This window comes from Salvelinus alpinus, chromosome 7 (genome assembly GCF_045679555.1).
Source record: "Salvelinus alpinus chromosome 7, SLU_Salpinus.1, whole genome shotgun sequence".
NCBI classification, from domain to species: domain Eukaryota; kingdom Metazoa; phylum Chordata; class Actinopteri; order Salmoniformes; family Salmonidae; genus Salvelinus; species Salvelinus alpinus.
This window is the reverse complement of record NC_092092.1, coordinates 48,332,322-48,352,345: the sequence shown is the minus strand read 5'-3', so window position 1 is coordinate 48,352,345 and position 20,024 is coordinate 48,332,322. Positions and strand designations below refer to the sequence as shown.

The 20,024-nt window shown below is 41.8% G+C and overlaps 1 protein-coding gene across 1 annotated transcript in view; it reads left to right on the top strand.

Moving 5' to 3' along the window:
- The first annotated feature begins 3,534 nt into the window (after positions 1 to 3,534).
- The window catches only part of LOC139581117 (relaxin receptor 1-like), a 131,801-nt gene continuing 115,311 nt past the window's right edge, over positions 3,535 to 20,024 (top strand). Inside the window, exons 1-2 of the mRNA XM_071410558.1 lie at positions 3,535 to 3,864; positions 18,084 to 18,230. Coding sequence (XP_071266659.1) covers positions 3,822 to 3,864; positions 18,084 to 18,230 — 190 coding nt within the window. The 5' untranslated portion in view covers positions 3,535 to 3,821. The remainder of the gene's footprint in view (positions 3,865 to 18,083; positions 18,231 to 20,024) is intronic.

Below are 20,024 nucleotides of genomic sequence, written 5' to 3'. Positions count from 1 at the left end.
CAACAAGCTCAGTCCGATGATGCTGTGACACCGCCCCAGACCATGACGGACCCTCCACCTCCAAATCGATCCCGCTCCAGAGTACAGGCCTCATTGTAACGCTCATTCCTTCGACGATAAACACGAATCTGACCATCACCCCTGGTGAGACAAAACTGTAACTCATCAGTGAATATCACTTTTTGCCAGTCCTGTCTGGTCCACCAATGGTGGGTTTGTGCCCATAGGCGACATTGTTGCCGGTGTTGTCTGGTAAGGACCTTCCTTACAACAGGCCTACAAGCCCTCAGTCCAGCCTCTCTCAGCCTATTGTGAACAGTCTGAGCACTGATGGAGGGATTGTGCGTTCCTGGTGTAACTCAGGCAGTTGTTGTTGCCATCCTGTACCTGTCCCGCAGATGTGATGTTCGGATGTACCGATCCTGTGCAGGTGTTGTTACACGTGGTCTGCCATTGCGAGGATGATCAGCTGTCCGTCCTGTCTCCCTGTAGCGCTGTCTTAGGCGTCTCACAGTACGGGCATTGCAATTTATTGCCCTGGCCACATCTGCAGTCCTCATGCCTCCTTGCAGCATGCCTAAGGCACATTCACGCAGATGAGCAAGGGACCATGGACATCTTTCTTTTGGTATTTTTCAGAGTCAGTAGAAAGGTCTCTTTAGTGTTCAAGGTTTTCACAACTGTGTCCTTAATTGTCTACCGTCTGTAAGCTGTTAGTGTCTTAACGACCGTTCCACAGGTGCATGTTCATTAATTGTTTATGGTTCATTGAACAAGCATGGGAAACAGTGTTTAAACCCTTTACAATGAAGATCTGTGAAGTTATTTGGATATTTACGAATTATCTTTGAAAGACAGGTCCCTGAAAAAGGGACGTTTCTTTTTTTGCTGAGTTTATTTTCTGAGTTAATCTGAGTTAATCAATGGTGTAATGTATATCCTTGTTCAGATGTAGGCCTACTGTACTGTATCTACCTTTAACACCACCTAGCAACCTTATCAAGAGGTTCGGACCTTCTGGTGTAATTTCTAAGGTGTTGGACCGGATGGTCTACCCCCCCAAATTTGCTACAGGACATTAGTTTGCTGCGTCAGTTTTCCATGCACCACCAATGCCACTCAACAAGTATGTAACTGAACAAAAAATGTTACAGAAATGAACTGGAGCAAGCTTATCAATGTCAGAGCGTGAAGTGTAAGAAATGGCATAATTGAAAACCATAGCTCAGCACTGTTTCTGATGTTAATCAAATAATTGTTTGGTTCTAAATGAATTGTGCCCGACCACAAGCTATTTCAGTATTATTGTCTTATCAGCATTTTGTACACAATGGGTTGAAATATTAAACTTATGGCCCAGGGAAAAAGTTTGCACCTGTTGAATACTGTTTTTCTCTCTGCAATATAACACAGGGGGAAGAACAAATAGGGAAAATAAGAAGGCATTGTAGACAAGTGTAAATTAAAACAGATTGTGGGTTTTAACCCCTGCTATAAAAACCAGGCGCCAGCTTTGTACCTGGTGCAAATATTTTGTAAATCTGCGATTATGTTTTCATCTGTCAGCAAACAGCTTTCCAGCTAAAACAAAATTAGCCACGTTTTTGGTTAGAGCATGGAAGGTAAACGACCAAAACAGCTAAGAAGTTCATCCTCATGCTTCAACGCTCTTAGTTATTGTGGAAATTGACCCACTATGCTGTTTCCTTTTTGCACCTACATCATATCGCTGAGTCTACCCTTAACAAGGAACTTTTTACATCAAACATGCTTCACTGCTGTGGTAAAAATGTATTTTTTGGAAACTGTTTTCATCGTTTTACCTGCGGACACAAACAGTATGGCCACAGCCTGTAATCTTCCTCTCTCTCTCTCGCTCGCTCTCTCTCTCTCTCTCTCTGTATATATACACTGCTCAAAAAAATAAAGGGAACACTTAAACAACACAATGTAACTCCAAGTCAATCACACTTCTGTGAAATCAAACTGTCCACTTAGGAAGCAACACTGATTGACAATACATTTCACATGCTGTTGTGCAAATGGAATAGACAAAAGGTGGAAATTATAGGCAATTAGCAAGACACCCCCAAAAAAGGAGTGATTCTGCAGGTGGTGACCACAGACTACTTCTCAGTTCCTATGCTTCCTGGCTGATGTTTTGGTCACTTTTGAATGCTGGCGGTGCTCTCACTCTAGTGGTAGCATGAGACGGAGTCTACAACCCACACAAGTGGCTCAGGTAGTACAGTTCATCCAGGATGGCACATCAATGCGAGCTGTGGCAAAAAGGTTTGCTGTGTCTGTCAGCGTAGTGTCCAGATTATGGAGGCGCTACCAGGAGACAGGCCAGTACATCAGGAGACGTGGAGGAGGCCGTAGGAGGGCAACAACCCAGCAGCAGGACCGCTACCTCCGCCTTTGTGCAAGGAGGAGCACTGCCAGAGCCCTGCAAAATGACCTCCAGCAGGCCACAAATGTGCATGTGTCTGCTCAAACGGTCAGAAACAGACTCCATGAGGGTGGTATGAGGGCCCGACGTCCACAGGTGGGGGTTGTGCTTACAGCCCAACACCGTGCAGGACGTTTGGCATTTGCCAGAGAACACCAATATTGGCAAATTCGCCACTGGCGCCCTGTGCTCTTCACAGATGAAAGCAGGTTCACACTGAGCACATGAGCACATGTGACAGACGTGACAGAGTCTGGAGACGCCGTGGAGAACGTTCTGCTGCCTGCAACATCCTCCAGCATGACTGGTTTGGCGGTGGGTCAGTCATGGTGTGGGGTGGCATTTCTTTGTGGGGCCGCACAGCCCTCCATGTGCTCGCCAGAGGTAGCCTGACTGCCATTAGGTACCGAGATGAGATCCTCAGAGCCCTTGTGAGACCATATGCTGACACATGCACATTTGTGGCCTGCTGGAGGTCATTTTGCAGGGCTCTGGCAGTGCTCCTCCTGCTCAAAGGCGGAGGTAGCGGTCCTGCTGCTGGGTTGTTGCCCTCCTACGGCCTCCTCCACGTCTCCTGATGTACTGGCCTGTCTCCTGGTAGCGCCTCCATGCTCTGGACACTACGCTGACAGACACAGCAAACCTTCTTGCCACAGCTCGCATTGATGTGCCATCCTGGATGAACTGCACTACCTGAGCCACTTGTGTGGGTTGTAGACTCCGTCTCATGCTACCACTAGAGTGAGAGCACCGCCAGCATTCAAAAGTGACCAAAACATCAGCCAGGAAGCATAGGAACTGAGAAGTGGTCTGTGGTCACCACCTGCAGAATCACTCCTTTTTTGGGGGTGTCTTGCTAATTGCCTATAATTTCCACCTTTTGTCTATTCCATTTGCACAACAGCATGTGCAATTTATTGTCAATCAGTGTTGCTTCCTAAGTGGACAGTTTGATTTCATAGAAGTGTGATTGACTTGGAGTTACATTGTGTTGTTTAAGTGTTCCCTTTATTTTTTTGAGCAGTGTATATATATCTATGCATGTCTCTCTCTCGCTCTCTCCTGTCTCCCTCTTCCTCTGTCGATGACAAACGGTTCGCACTCGCCCTAGAGTAGCAGTGGAGATTTCAGCGCTCCAGTTGATGGCAATTGATTCTCTGGAGCAGTTGCGAATCGTTTTCTCTCCTGCTGGCACAAGACACGCCACTTACCTTGCTTACCAACCTCATCTTGATTGACATTATTTCTCAACTACCAAGTAGCCTATCATGGTAACTGCAGTTCTTGGTCTACAGTTTTTACGCATTGGGGGGCTTGCAAGAAAACTAAAACTTCTGTTTTCTCGTGTTTGCTGTTACAGTTAAATATCATGCAAGCTTATGTCGCTTGGATCCTCATGTATGGAATGACAGGTATGTTTATTCTAATTATATGTTGCACACAGGTTTGTTAAATGTGAAATGTATCAATATTGATTGATACTATGGTTTAGGACAGTATAGTCTCTGTTTTCCCCTCCAATTCTGACATTGTTTGCATTTATTTTTGATAGGCTTTCTGGAAGTTTGCTTAGATCCAATGTCTTAGACTTGTAATAAGTGCAGCCTATATTGCAATAGATGCAGCTAAATGCATCATTTACTGTAGCCTTGCTATCGGAAATACTGTGGGACACTTGACAGATGAAATTACTTGTAAATGCCCTATTATGACATTGAAAGACGAAATAAGAAAACTCAGGAAAATTCATATGATTGCCTTGCTGTGCATATGGTCCAATCCAGACTACAGACCATTGGCTTAGCACACACCCCCACGAGTTTTGTGAAACCCCAAACCCCAGATAGCATATGAACATGTCATAAACCATTAATGTTTTTTTGTTTTTTTTAGAATGACAGGAAATTAGCTTTAAAACTACAACACTTTCTCAGTCTCATAACAACAATATTTATAATAATATATTCAGCTTTTATAGCGCTTTTCAGTACAGAAAGAATCTCAAAGCACTTGAAAATAATAATAAATAAGCCTCAAATTTAAAAAAAATACATGTAGCTTCATAACAGAGAGTAGATCTGGACTACAAACATTTTCAGCTAGAGAGCGGGATGATTTTCAGAAGGAAACAAATATAGGTGATCAATATTTATTTCTAGGCAGTGTAATGAGTGTGTGTAAATAATGTGACAAAGATGTGCTTTTAATACAATAGGTAGGCTAGCATACAAATAATCTGAAGGATCACAAAAAATATTTTCAGCCCAAAGTTGTCTGTCTGACCCCCACTCCCCACCGTAGCATGAAAAGTGCTCTTTGATGTGGGTTCGGTTTCGGTTTAGATTATTTAAAAAATAATCACGGTTTTCGGTTTCGATGATTTAAAAAAAAACATTAAACCCATTACGAAATAATGACATTAAAATGATTAGAGCTTTTTAAATGCAATGCCAAAACATTGAAAATACGAAATTTTCTCTCTAAGGTTCACATAGAAAAATAGGAAAGTACTATTAAATAATAAAATATATTTCAGTATTTAGTTTTATATGACGACTTTATCATTTTTTATTCCTTAAAGTCATCATCTCATCTCTGCTCAGGCAGTAACAGCCAGCCAGACAACCATATAATGTTGTTTTGGTTCTCCTCATACTGTACTTAAACATCATATTTAACTAGGCTAGCCTGCCTAAGTATACTGCAGCGCTGCCTGACAAAATCATTTTTCTAGTTCTTCAAAGTAGAGAAGGCATACTTTCATAAACTCTCTATCCCTCTCTCATCATTGTGTTGTGTACCTTCCTCTCTTATGTGGTATCGTATGCAGTCTGTGTGTATCTAACCTAACATAGCAGGCTAAAAGTCTATCCATCTGTGTCCCAGCCGGAAAAGAACAGGCGCAATAGAATATGGTCACTGTAGTTAATTACCACGTTTCTGCACTGAACTAGGTTGAATATTTGCTTAATGAAAATTACAACTCCCTTCAGCCCAGCGTCCCAATATAAATCTTGACTTCATTTATCGGGTGAATGATTTGATTTCTCTCTAGAGAAATGGCATGTTTGGCTTACAAAAAACCCAGAACTAAATAAATAGAATTCAAGTAAATGTTGGTCAATTAGTTATTATATAACCGAAAAAATGCATTTAATCTCTCAGTACTACAGGAATGCAGCCCTCTAGACCAAACTCTTTGGTCCTTTAAAAACCTACTGTATGTTGTGTGCTTTAACTTGGAAAATAAGTAACTGTGACTCTGGATGACAACATAATGATGTTTGTTTCCAACATTATGACTGTTTTCCTAAAGAAGTTAAATACGCTTCGTGTTTCGTTTCCTTGACACGATACTAGCGAGTCCCATCCCTAATAATTGTCATGTTCTTTTATATGTTGACTTATAAAAAACAATGTAAAACCTATAAGGAAACCATTTCTTTTGTAGAGGTTACATTCTCAAAACATAAATGTTTCTCATAATATTATATACTGTATTTTTTTTTTCTCCTTAAATATTTCATACCATATCTTTGTAGTAAATGCGCCACAAGCATGTATTCAATTGTGTATGTCATATAAGGCATATAAATTAACACATACTGTATACCACAGGCATACTATAGGCATATAAGGAAAAACAGACAAAATCTCACCAGATCCTTATTAGATTACTTATTAGATTACTTATTAGATGTTTGAACAAATAATCTTCTTCTGCCATACAAGATGGGCTTCTATATTGCATTTTTACCACCAGCCAACATGATCACATCACAACAAGAAAGCTCTCGCCATTCAAATGTCCCTGCCAGTTCACTGTGTGAACACTGTAGCCTATTTTATATCCAGCAAGCAAGAGCAAGGTGCTTCTTTCCTCAATTGTATATATTTTTTATTGATAAAAATGGCAATTTCTGGAACACGTATTGGGCTAGGCAACTGTTCAAGAGCTATAAGATGAATAGAGAGAGGATGGAGAGAGAGAGAGGCCAGTTGTGATGCCAGAGGAGATGCATGAATTGCGCAAGAGGGGAACAGTGAAGACAGAAAAGCGTAAATAAGGAGTTAATTCTTAGGCTGGGCTATTAATCCACCATTCGCATGCTAGTGTATATATGCGTCAGTTTAATTAAATGTGCAATACAAAAAATATAGTGCCTACGCCTATTTAATGAAACCAATTTAGGCAACCAATTTGAAAGCAGGGAATCCCATAGGGCGACGCACAATTGGCCAAGCGTCGTCCGGGTTAGGGTTTGGCCTGGGTAGCCGTCATTGTAAAGAAGAATTTGTTCATAACTGACTTGCTTAGTTAAATAAAGTTGAAATTAAATAAATAAATAAATCCCTGTCTCATCCATAAACACATATTAATGCAAGTGTGCTGTAAAGCATCTCACATCAACTGGATGGGGGGGGCCTTTAAATTAGGAGGGACGTCTACCGTGCATCGCTAAAATAATGATTATATTCACATTTCCTCTATTTAAGTATTAGGCCTATGGGGACACCTATACATTTTGTAGCCAAGCACAAGTGATCAGTGTAGCCCTAACATACAGCTGCTGGTTTTACGCTTTTTTGGCAGGATAGAACAGCTGTCTCCGGTAAGACGGTCTGTGTATATTTGTAAACAACAGCTGCTGCACGAAATCTAAAGAAGTCTCAAGGTTTTGCTCACCTGTGGTAGAGTATCTCATGATAAGCTGTAGACCACACTATTTACCAAGAAAGATTTCATCTACATTCTTCGTAGCTGTCTATTTACCACCACAAAGCGATGCTGGCACTAGGACCGCACTCAATGAGCTGTATAAGGCCATAAGCAAACAGGAAATCGCTCATCCAGAGGCGGGGCTCCTGGTGGCCGGGGAAAATTAAATCAGTTTTACCTACTTTCTACCAGGTTGTTAAATGTGCAACCAGAGAGAAAAAACCTCTACTCCAAAAAACTTTACTCCACACACAGAGACAAGTACAACACTCTCCCTTGTCCTCCATTTGGCAAATCTGACCATAATTCTATCCTCCTGCTTACAAGCAAAAACCAAAGCAGGAAGCACCAGTGACTCGGTCAATAAAAAAGTGGTCAGATGAAGCAGATGCTAAGCTACAGGACTATTTTGCTAGCACAGACTGGAATATGTTCTGGGATTCTTCTGATGGCATTGAGAAGTACACCACGTCAGTCACTGGCTTCATCAATAAGTGCATCAATGACATCATCCCCACAGTGACTGTATGTACATACCCCAACCAGAAGCCATGGATTACAGGCAACATCCGTATTGAGCTAAAGGGTAGAGCTGCCGCTTTCAAAGAGCAGAACTCTAACTCGGAAGCTTATAAGAAAATCCGATATGCCCTCAGACGAACCATCAAACAGGCAAAGTGTCAACACAGGACTAAGATTTAATCATACTACACCGGCTCCGACGCTCGTCGGATGTGGAAGGGCTTGCAAACTATTACAGACTACAAAGGGAAGAACAGCCGCGAGCTTCCCAGTGACACGAGCCTACCAGACAAGCTAATTTACTTATATGTTCGCTTCGAGGCAAGTAACACTGAAACATGCATGAGAGCATCAGCTGTTCCGGATGACTGTGTGGTCACGCTCTCCGTAGCCGGAACCGCCTGGTGCTGCCACACGGCAAGCGATACCGGAGCGCCAAGTCTAGGTTCAAAAGGCTTCTTAACAGATAACAGCTTCTACCCCCAAGCCATAAGACTTCTGAACAGCTAATCAAATGGCTACCCAGACTATTTGCATTGCCCCCACCCCCTCTTGTACGCTGCTGCTACTCTCTGTTTAATATCTATGCATAGTCACTTTAACTCTACCTACATGTACATATTACCTCAATTACCTCGACTAACCGGTGTCCCCGCACATTGACTCTGTATCAGCACCCCCTGTATATAGCCTCGCTATTGTTATTTTATTGCTGCTCTTTAATTATATGTTACTTTTATTTTTTTTTAATTGACTTATCTATTTTTGACTTTAAACACTTTTTAAAACCACATTGTTGGTTAAGGGCTTGTGAGTAAGCATTTCAGTCTGTAAGGTCTACACCTGTTGTATTTGGCACATGTGACAAAATTTGCTACCATGAAATTGAAACATCTGGTGGGAGTTGTGGTGCTCTATTATCCAACTATTATGGACAGGCATACTGAGCAGTGAGCACGTAAAGTGAAAGAGAACATTGCTTCAGTATAACCCTTTGAAAATACATATCATAACCTAGTTAAATCAAGTAACCTTTTAAAATACGTATCACCTATTTAAATCAAGTAAGGTTAAACAACACACACTGTGCAGATGTTGATTTGCTATCCCCCCTGCATATAGATATGGGGGCAAAGGGAATTTGTATTGCCTTAATGACTGCTGGCTGCTGATGTTTCGCATTCAGATATTGCAGTTGCTGTGGTTCTGTTTATGAACTTTGGAGATATTCCCACGGGTCTCAGTCATATAAATAACGTACTGTATTTTCCCACAATTTGTTTGAAAGGGAGTATTGAGGTCATGTGACCTTTTTAAATAACTGTTCACCTCATTATAGTGATGTGGAATGACCGTCAGTAGAGAGTCAATGATATAGAAATCATCTCCTTCATGATGCTCCTACCATAGAGATACATATTGTTGCTCATGCATCACATCTAAAACGTTTTAGTCTTGCACTGTGCTTCACTCAAATTGGCGAGGCAAAGATGTTGGCCCCCGAGAGTCATGCTTAAATAACAAAGTCCCCCACTTTCAGATATCAAACAAATATGGATTAGTAAAATCAATAATTCGACATGCTGTATTAGCATTATACATATTGTAAGACACATCCAAGAAAATGTTTGGGCCAGAGCACAAGGTTGCTCTGCGGCTCAGTGCTGGAAAGGGTCCACATTGACAGATGGACTGAGAAACTGATCAACATCAGTGTTAGTCAACATCAGTAGACCGAAATAACTTTGATGTGCATGGATTTTGTACACAGATCAAGAGCTGTTTTTTTTGTATTGATTCAGATTTATTTGCCATTGTTAGGTTCTGAACAAACAGAGTAGAACCTCAAACGGACGACTAGGAAAAGCTCAAACTAAGTTTATTCACCCACTGGGTCATACAGCTGCAAAGACAAAAAATATCTCTTGATCTGTGTACAAAATCCATGTAAATGAAAGTTATTTTGGTCTACTGATGTTGACTAACACTGACGTTGATCAGTTTCTCAGTCCATCTGTCAATGTGGACCCTTTCCAGCACTGAGCCGCAGAGGAACCTTGTGCTCTGGCCCTTCACACAAGCACATGTATTTATAACCTCCTACGAGGCAGGGTCAACTCCTTACACATCTAGACAGCCAATAGATCTCTGTTGCTAGGCAGGAACGTAATTGGTTCCTCTCACTGGTGTAGTCATGGCCCTGCCTGATGCTAGAACCTCCGTGGGCCTGGAAGTGTATCCATGTGAGATAGGACTGGGTCATTGGGTTGGGCCCCTCCGGCCCCCCTTCCAGAGGTTTCTTCTCACTTCAACTGTTGACTTGAATTCCTCGCTTCTCCCTAGTTCCGCAGCTGGCCTGCGTTATCAGAAACTGAAACCAGACGGTTGCCCTTTGCCTCCCTCCTGCCTCCTTCGGAACAAAATAACATGTTCAAACAGAATATTAACGTTCTTCACTTCCCCTACATCAAGCTTCTATCCACCCTTCACTGTCCCCAATATATACATTCCTCATACATGTAAAGTAATCAATAAGTTCTAGTATTGTAACATGAATAAGTATATTTCAAGCTAGAATCCAACGGCATGAAAAAGTAATTGAGCACACAGGCTACATGAAAGGCAAATGTCTTTTAAAGTGTCCCATGCAAACTAATTTAAAGTGCTACTTCCTTCCAAAATCAGTCTGTCAGATGTTTCTTCTTTCTTCAAACGTTATCAAATGTCACCATGCGTCAGCTTTCCCATTCATTTGGGGTTGATCTGGAACTTCATTGCAACAGATGGCAAGGAAGGTGGACTCATCTCATCATCAGACCACTTTACATATTGGAAAATGCCTGACAAACTTTTGGAGTGGACTAGGACTTTAGTTAGTTGGGAAGTTGTCCTAATTTGGACACCATAGGGGGTAGAAGGGGCAAGTGAAGGTAGACTTCCTGATTATGTGGTATTTATGTGATTAATATCGAATGCTGATTGCAGATGTCAGAGAGGATTAAATGCCAAATGCTATCAAATAGTCAGCCACCAACTAAAAAGGGAACATTGTAGCAAATGCATCCTATGACATGTACAAATAGAACTTGGCTTCTATGATATACTGTATCTGGAATCTACTGCATCTGTAATGACATGGCTCTGTAAATGCGGTGTATATTTTATGTCAATAACACCGTACTTGAAATGGAAACAATATGTGGATCTCCCTTTTGACCCTAGTAGAGACACAGATTGATTGCTCTTTCCCTTCAACTTTTCAGAGCAACTACTGTATATGAGGGAAAATGTTGGAAAAAGGTTGTCAATGTTAACAATTCTATCTTGACTGGCATTTACCTTTATCCCTGGTGAAGAGGACTTTTAATGCGCTGAGGTCAAATGCAATTATCCGGGATGGTCAGCCAGTATGAATAGACTGGAGTGAGTCTTTTGAGGTTGCAGTTGATGACATGGCCCACGTGCAACCATGCAATTTAACTGACATGATTGTGTGGCTTTACAACATTGGCGTAGGCCGTTCACTGCATCACCTGCTACGGTGGGAACAGATGTTAGATAAATAGCTTTGCAAATCTCTTTTGAAAGATGTTACACAAGAGAGATGGTTTCAAGATGTGTTAAGGAAACACACAAACAGCTCTTATTAGGATGAGCAATGACTTCTGAAAGATAATTGATGTATCTCTTCTCTACATCTGGTCATCTTTGGTGGTAAAATAGGAAAGTTCAGCACCAGCGAGACATGCAGATCATTTTTTAAGGTCTTCAGGAAAGGTGTTCTGTCTTCGAGAAGATGAGAGATGAGTTTCGAAAGATAATCCATACATTTTATACCAGTGACAATCTAAGAAGGTTAAAGTGCTCCTTTGGTCTGAGGAATAAAACTGAACTGAATGATGTAACACCACTGTGAAAGGACAAAATGAGAAAGTGTTTCACTGATGTCTTATCAGGCATAAGTGTTACATTGACAACCACTTGGTATAATATAATACAGTATATCAGGAAAAATAAGAACCTTTATTCATACCCTTTGGTTATCATGTGTAACGGCAGCCTTCCTCCTCTTCGTCTGAAGAGGAGGTGTAGCAGGGATCGGACCAAGACGCAGCGTAGTTAGTGCTCAACATGATTTAATGACAGACGAAAACGTGAACACTTACAAAATACAAAAATGGCAAACCGAAACAGTCCTCTCTGGTGAAATGAACACAAAGACAGGAAACAACCACCCACAAAATCCCAACACAAAACAAGCCACCTAAATATGATTCCCAATCAGAGACAACACAAAACACCTGCCTCTGATTGAGAACCATATTAGGCCAAACATAGAAACAGACAAACTAGACACACAACATAGAATGCTCACCCAGCTCACGTTCTGACCAACACTAAAACAAGTAAAACACACAAGAACTATGGTCAGAACGTGACATCATGAGAGATGTACAGTAGCTAGATTTCACAAGCTGTGCTCATTAGCTTAAAGGTTAACTATGTCAACACTAAAGGAGAAGTAAAAAAAAAAAAGTACAACCAAATCTCAATTATTTTCTAAACGGCAAAGCACTCTGTATAATGATGCACGTCAATCAATGTTGTACACATATAACATTGCGTATAAAGTTTGGAATGACACAATTTCGTGTGTACAACATCTAAAGACCTGCAACGCTATATTGAGAGCTTTGCCATTTCTAAAAGGACGTACTTGGGTGTTTTTGGAGCTTTTGTTTATGTTTTTCCAGTGCCACCATACCGCTGAACAAGTATGAGAAAGTGATTTGCTGTTTTGGGGTAAACGATATCACAAAAAGGTGTCTGGATCCTTCTAGAACATGCCATTTTCATCAAAAGTAGAGATTTAGATGTAAGAAAAACGTATCCTTTAGGCTATTTATAAACTAAAGCAATATGACATCATCCTTTATAGCTGGGCAATTTCCTGCTTACAGCATTTGACCACAGCAGAATAGAAATTTGCCAAGACTGCCATTGGCTCTTCCCAATGTACCCACGCCTCTAGGGAAGGCACACATTGGGAAGTGGTGTCTCTAAACACAACGTTACCCCACTGTGTACCTTCAATGTAAAGTATGGGATAGTGGATAGTGGGTTTGCCAGTGAGATGATTCCATCTTATCTAAAGCTTCTATCCAGCTGTAAGGATGGGGAATACCTATTTGTCGAAGAACACACAAATACAGTAGATTAGCCTCTCCATTGGATACCAAGCAGTTAGCCTTGCTAATGCTACCCAGCATTAATGCTCCATTAATCCCTGGAAACATTGGGATGTGGAACAAGCATTCATCAGAACAGCCATTGGCAAGGGGTTGACCAAGTACCACGGAACTGCTACCAGTAATTGCGGTTTTTCACTTTGGCCGCTGATGCTAATTGATCCTGTCAATAACTGCCTGAGACAACCATTTTACCAAATTAGCATTGTCTGGGAATCCCTGTTCTAGAGCATCAAGTAATGACAGAAGAGAAGCTGCTTGTATCTAATTATATGACAAGTTGACTAACAAATAGCCTATCAAATGTTGGAATGTATAAGCAGAAAAATATCTAATTGAGGCTTAAAAACGTTCAGTTTTCCGGTGCTAAATTTCCTAATCAGTTTTGTTGATCGGTTTTAAGGAAATGAAAAACTGTGAAAACGATCCACCACGTTTCTGATAGTATTTCAATTAATTTTGGATGCATATTTTATGTGGTTAAAAGTCAAAAACTGTCAGACTTTATGTTGCTTGAATTTTTGTCTATTTTAGGCTACACAGAACTTTTTATTGCAAGTGCACATTCGCATTTTCTTAAGATTAAATTAATTTATATTTTTTTCACTCCTGCTTCCGAGACAAAAAGTATATTTGGTTTAATATTTTACTGCAAGAAACAGTTAGTTCTGCAGGAGTTCTGATAATAGCTACATGTGAGTCCTACAGTCAGTTACTATTCCAACCATTACTGTTCCCATCTGAACTTCAAAGGTGATACTATGCGAAACTGAGCCTGCACAGACTGCGAAAAACAACAGTAAATAGGATAAGATGTTTACATTCCACAGTATCTCGTCTAAGATCAGCAGATCCAAGGATCTGCAGTTCTTCTCGGTACCTTGGTGGCTATAGTTTACAGTCGGTAGACTGGTTTTCCTTAGTGAGCTTGTGTATAAGCTCAGATGGATGGTTGGAATCCATCTCCTGATACTGTGTTACACAACATCAGACCCTGCGTGATTGAGCGGGGAATTCTTTAGAGCGATTGTGATTCTAGGTCCCTCACTCATGTCACTTTTGTGATTAAGTGTATGGCTGAGGTTTGTTAAAGCGCTTAGGTCCTTAGGTTTGCAAATGACTTACCGTGGCCCTTAACCATGTTCATCTTTACAATAAGTACGGCGTTGTCACTATCAGCTGTTATACACCCGGGTTTAGGGTTCATGTAGTTTTCAGGCTCATGATCTCAGTGAGAAAATGTGTCATTTTAATTTTCTGATTGGAGAGGCATTGGATAACCAGGTAAAGATGTCTTTTCATGATGACATCAAGACAACTGGGAAAGATGTGCTATTATTTATTGTTATCTGGTCAGTACTTAGGTGCCGATACAATATGTATTGCAATTCTCTCGATTCTATATGTATTGTGACTCGATACTGCCATTTTTTTGCGATTCGATGTTCAAAACAAATTGCTAACCAGGGTCAAGAGAGAGACATGAGAAAACGAGTTTTGATCAGTCATGGGAATAAAAGTGATTTTAATTTTGGAAATCTGTACCAAAGAGTGATATGTGATCGTATACATATTTAAGCAAGATAAGAAATTATTGTTTCAGTCAATATTTTATCTGTTTGGGATTAATTCTTGTAGTCACTTAGTAGTCTAAAAAATATTTGTAATTATCTTCCAGCCCCATGACCATCCCCTCAAGAAACAAATGGTCCCAGGCCAGAATCTAGTTGATGACCACAGGCCTAGAGGTTAGAGACAGACCAGCAGCCCTGGCCCGGGCCACACAAAACATGGTAATGGAACTGAACTGGCAGCTGCTGGTCTCTGTCCCATGTCCCCTTGACCAAGGCACTTAACCCCCCACAATTGCTCTCCATCCGGGGGTGCTTTACCACGGCTGACTGTGTGTGTGTGTGTGTGTGTGTGTGTGTGTGTGTGTGTGTGTGTGTGTGTGTGTGTGTGTGTGTGTGTGTGTGTGTGTGTGTGTGTGTGTGTGTGTGTGTGTGTGTGTGTGTGTGTGTGTGTGTGTTGGGAAAGGTAGAAGACACATTTCTGTTCTAACCAATGGACAATAAAGTATTTTAATATGGATTAATATTCCATAATCAAGGCACTCAACCAGTCAGCAGCTTTGCATTGGTTTTTGATTATTTTGTGGAAATTGGGATGGACACTGAGGTTCAAGCCCGTAAGCAGTCAGACCTGTGTGCTTCAGAAACAGATAACCGACTACAGTATGATATGTAGGTATATTTCAGGAACATGTAGGCAGTGGGTGGCCTTTGTATGTGAAAGTGCACCCGTTTAGTTTGATTATCATGAAAGCAGATGCAACTAGCCTATCCTCCAGAGAGCACATACACTCTGTGAACGGAACACAATGGGAGTCTCGTTAATACTTCATGTTTCACAAATTTTCATAATTGACTGCTAATTGAAACATTGATAGAAAAACGATGAAGTGTTTTGGGAAAACACATCCAGAGCTCACTGACTGATTATGTACAGCTAGCTCCCCGTGAGTGGCCGATACTGTGAGATGTTTACGTGTATCATTTTTAGAGGGCTCCTTTAATATTTAAATGTATTCCCACTCAGGAAATACACCCATTTAAAAATGGTCAACCGCTCTTTAATTTTCTGTGGTGTTATGTGTTCCTACTCCCCACTTACAGTGGGGAGAACAAGTATTTGATACACTGACAATTTTGCAGGTTTTCCTACTTACAAAGCATGTAGAGGTCTGTAATTTTTATCATAGGTACACTTCAACTGTGAGAGAAGGAATCTAAAACAAAAATCCAGAAAATCACATTGTATGATTTTTAAGTAATTAATTTGCATTTTATTGCATGACATAAGTATTTGATACATCAGAAAAGCAGAACTGAATATTTGGTACAGAAACCTTAGTTTGCAATTACAGAGATCATACGTTTCCTGTAGTTCTTGACCAGGTTTGCACACACTGCAGCAGGGATTTTGGCCCACTCCTCCATACAGACCTTCTCCAGATCCTTCAGGTTTCGGGGCTGTCGCTGGGAAATACGGACTTTCGGCTCCCTCCAAAGATTTTCTATTGGGTTCAGGTCTGGAGACTGGCTAGGCCACTCCAGGACCTTGAGATGCTTCTTACGGAGCCACTCCTTAGTTGCCCTGGCTGTGTGTTTCGGGTCGTTGTCATGCTGGAAGACCCAGCCACGACCCATCTTCAATGCTCTTACTGAGGGAAGGAGGTTGTTGGTCAAGATCTCGCGATACATGGCCCCATCCATCCTCCCCTCAATACGGTGCAGTCGTCCTGTCCCCTTTGCAGAAAAGCATCCCCAAAGAATGATGTTTCCACCTCCATGCTTCACGGTTGGGATGGTGTTCTTGGGGTTGTACTCATCCTTCTATTCCTCCAAACACGGCGAGTGGAGTTTAGAGCAAAAAGCTCTATTTTTGTCTCATCAGACCACATGACCTTCTCCCATTCCTCCTCTGGATCATCCAGATGGTCATTGGCAAACTTCAGACGGGCCTGGACATGCGCTGGCTTGAGCAGGGGGACCTTGCGTGCGCTGCAGGATTTTAATCCATGACGGCGTAGTGTGTTACTAATGGTTTTCTTTGAGACTGTGGTCCCAGCTCTCTTCAGGTCATTGACCAGGTCCTGCCGTGTAGTTCTGGGCTGATCCCTCACATTCCTCATGATCATTGATGCCCCAGGAGGTGAGATCTTGCATGGAGCCCCAGACCGAGGGTGATTGACCGTCATCTTGAACTTCTTCCATTTTCTAATAATTGTGCCAACAGTTGTTGCCTTCTCACCAAGCTGCTTGGCTATTGTCCTGTAGCCCATCCCAGCCTTGTACAGGTCTACAATTTATCCCTGATGTCCTTACACAGCTCTCTGGTCTTGGCCATTGTGGAGAGGTTGGAGTCTGTTTGATTGAGTGTGTGGACAGGTGTCTTTTATACAGGTAACGAGTTCAAACAGGTGCAGTTAATACAGGTAATGAGTGGAGAACAGGAGGGCTTCTTAAAGAAAAACTAACAGGTCTGTGAGAGCCGGAATTCTTACTGGTTGGTAGGTGATCAAATACTTATGTCATGCAATAAAATGCAAATTAATTACTTAAAAATCATACAATGTGATTTTCTGGATTTTTGTTTTAGATTCCGTCTCTCACAGTTGAAGTGTACCTATGATAAAAATGACAGACCTCTACATGCTTTGTAAGTAGGAAAACCTGCAAAATCGGCAGTGTATCAAATACTTGTTCTCCCCACTGTATATACTGAACAAAAATATGAACGCAATATGCAACAATTTAAACGTTTGTACTGAATTACAGTTCATATAAGGAAATAAGTCAAATGAAATAAATAAATTAGGCCCTAATCGATGGATTTCACATCTGGGCAGGGGTGCAGCCATAGGTGGGCCTTGGGGGCATAGGCCCACCCACTTGGCACCCGAGCCCACCCACTGGGGAGCCAGACCCAGCCAATCAGAATGATTTTTTCCCCACAAAGGGGCTTTATTACAGACAGAAATACTCTTCAGCACTCCCCCCCACACCCACACCCACCCAACCACACATCTCCCCCTCAGACGATCCCGCAGGTGAAGAAGCCGGATGTGAAGGTCCTGAGCTGGTGTGGTTAAACGTGGTCTGCGGTTGTGAGGCTGGTTGGACGTACTGCCAATTTCTCTAAAATGACTTCGGAGGCAGCTTATTATAGAGAAATTAACATTAAATTATCTGGCAACAGCTCTGTTGGACATTCATGCAGTCAGCGTGCCAATTGCAGGCTCCCTCAAAACTTTAGACATCTGTGGCATTGTCCCCAGCACAAGGTGCACCTGTGTAATGATCATGCTGTGCAATAAGCTTCTTGATATTCCATACCTGTCATGTGGATGGATTATCTTGGCAAAGGAGAAATGCTTACTAACAGGGATGTAAACAAATTTGTTCACAAAGTTTGAAAGAAATAAGTATGGAAAATCCCTGAGATTGATATTTCAGCTCATAAAACATGGGACCAATACTTAACATGTTGTGTTTATATTTTTGTTCAGTGTAGTATGTGTTTACCCTCATCGAGAGACACCAACTTTGATATTGAAACACGGCTCTTGAATTTTCAGCAGGAACTTCGTTCAACGTCTCAGAGGAGAAGACGAACTGCCCCCTAGGATATTTTCCTTGTGGCAACCTGAGCATGTGCCTGCCCCAGCTCATGCACTGCAACGGTGTCGATGACTGTGGAAATGAAGCAGACGAGGAGAACTGTGGTGAGTTGTCAGTTTATTCATTTATATATTTAGTTATTGCACGTGTCAAACTCCAGTCCTGGAGGGACGAGTGTATGGGGTTCTTACTCCTCCTTTATAGTTGATTAATTGATTCGTTAGGAACTACCCTAACCTGGTTGTCTAGGTCTTAATTGGCCACAAATTAAAGGGAAATAGCAAAAACCAGTAGACACACAGCCCTCCAGGAATTGAGTTTGACACCCCTGATTTACTTGCTAATTTATTTTGTTCGCAAGTATTCTGACTATGCCCCACTAGGATACATTTTTTGTAGCACTGTGAAAAAGTCAGTTCTTTTTTTTAATCAACAGTTTTATTATACAGTATGTTCAAATAGTAGGCAGAATAAATCATTGGACAGCTAATAATTAGATTGTCAGTGCACAGAAGGTCAGTTCTGTTGATTTTTTAAAAGGACATTCTACTCTAAAATGCAGACAGTAACGGAGTGAATAGTCCGTGGCCGGGGTGATCGGGGTCCTTGATGATGTCTCCAGCGATGCACTGGGCAGTCTTCACCACTCTCTGAAGGGCCTTGTGGTTATGAACGGAGCAGTTTCCATACCAGGCCATGATGCAGACGGTCAGGACACTCTTGACCAGGGCAGTGGTGTTGTCAGTCCATGTGTGGTGATGTCCAAGGAACCTGAGGCTGTTGACTCTTTCCACCGCAGTCCCGTCGATGTAAATCGGGGCATGTCCTCCTCCCTGCTTCCTGAAGTCAACAATCAACTCCTTCATTTTGCTGACATTGAGATTGGCTGTTGTTTTGGCACCACATTGCCAGGTCTCTGACTTCCTCCCTTTAGGCTGACTTGTTGTTGTCAGTGATCAGGCCTACCACCGTGGTGTCATCTGCAAACTCTATGATGGGGTTTGTGTCATGCTTCACACACAGTCATGAACAGGGAGTACAGCAGTGGGCTGAGGACACATCCCTGGGGGGCCCCTGTGTTGAGAGTCAGAGTAGGGGAGGTGCTGTTGCCAATCATCACAGCATGTGTCCTGCCTGTCAGGAAGTCCAAGATCCAGTTGCAGAGGGTGAGGGTGGTTTGGAGACCCAGGGCCCTGAGCTTGGTGACAAGCTTGGAGGGAACAATGGTGTTGAATGTTGACCTTTAGTCAATGAACAACATTCTTACATAGGTGTTACTCTTGTCCAGGTGTGATAAAGCCATGTGGATAGCAATGGAAATGGCATCTTCCATGGATCTGCTGGAATGGTAGGTGAATTGGAGTGGGTCCAGTGGGTCTGGCATGCTGGCCTTGAAGTGGGTCTTGACTAACGTTGGCCATAACCAGCCTCTCGAAGCACTTCATGTTGAAAAAACGGCCCAAACATTTTTATTTTTTTTACATCCACCCGAGACATGAACTGTTCTGCATGTTCCCGTCCGGCAGGTGGTACTGGTGCATCATGGCTCAGACCAATAGACTCTTAAACAGCTTCTATCACCTGGCTGCTGCCATACTGTTTACTATTATTATTATTATTATTTTGTATCCTTCAACCAGTCACTTTCTCCTAATCCCTGCCTATATGTACATATCTACCTCAATACTCCAGTATCCCTGCACATTGTCATTTTGGTACTGCACTGACCCAGTATAAAGCTTCCTCTCTTATTTCTTATTTCTCGTGATTTAAAACGAATATATATATTTTTCTTATTAGTTATACTTTTTCGATATCAGATACTGCACTTTTGCGAAGGTAAACTTATTTAAGCATTTCACTGTACATGTGCATGTGATAAAACAAAACTTAACTTG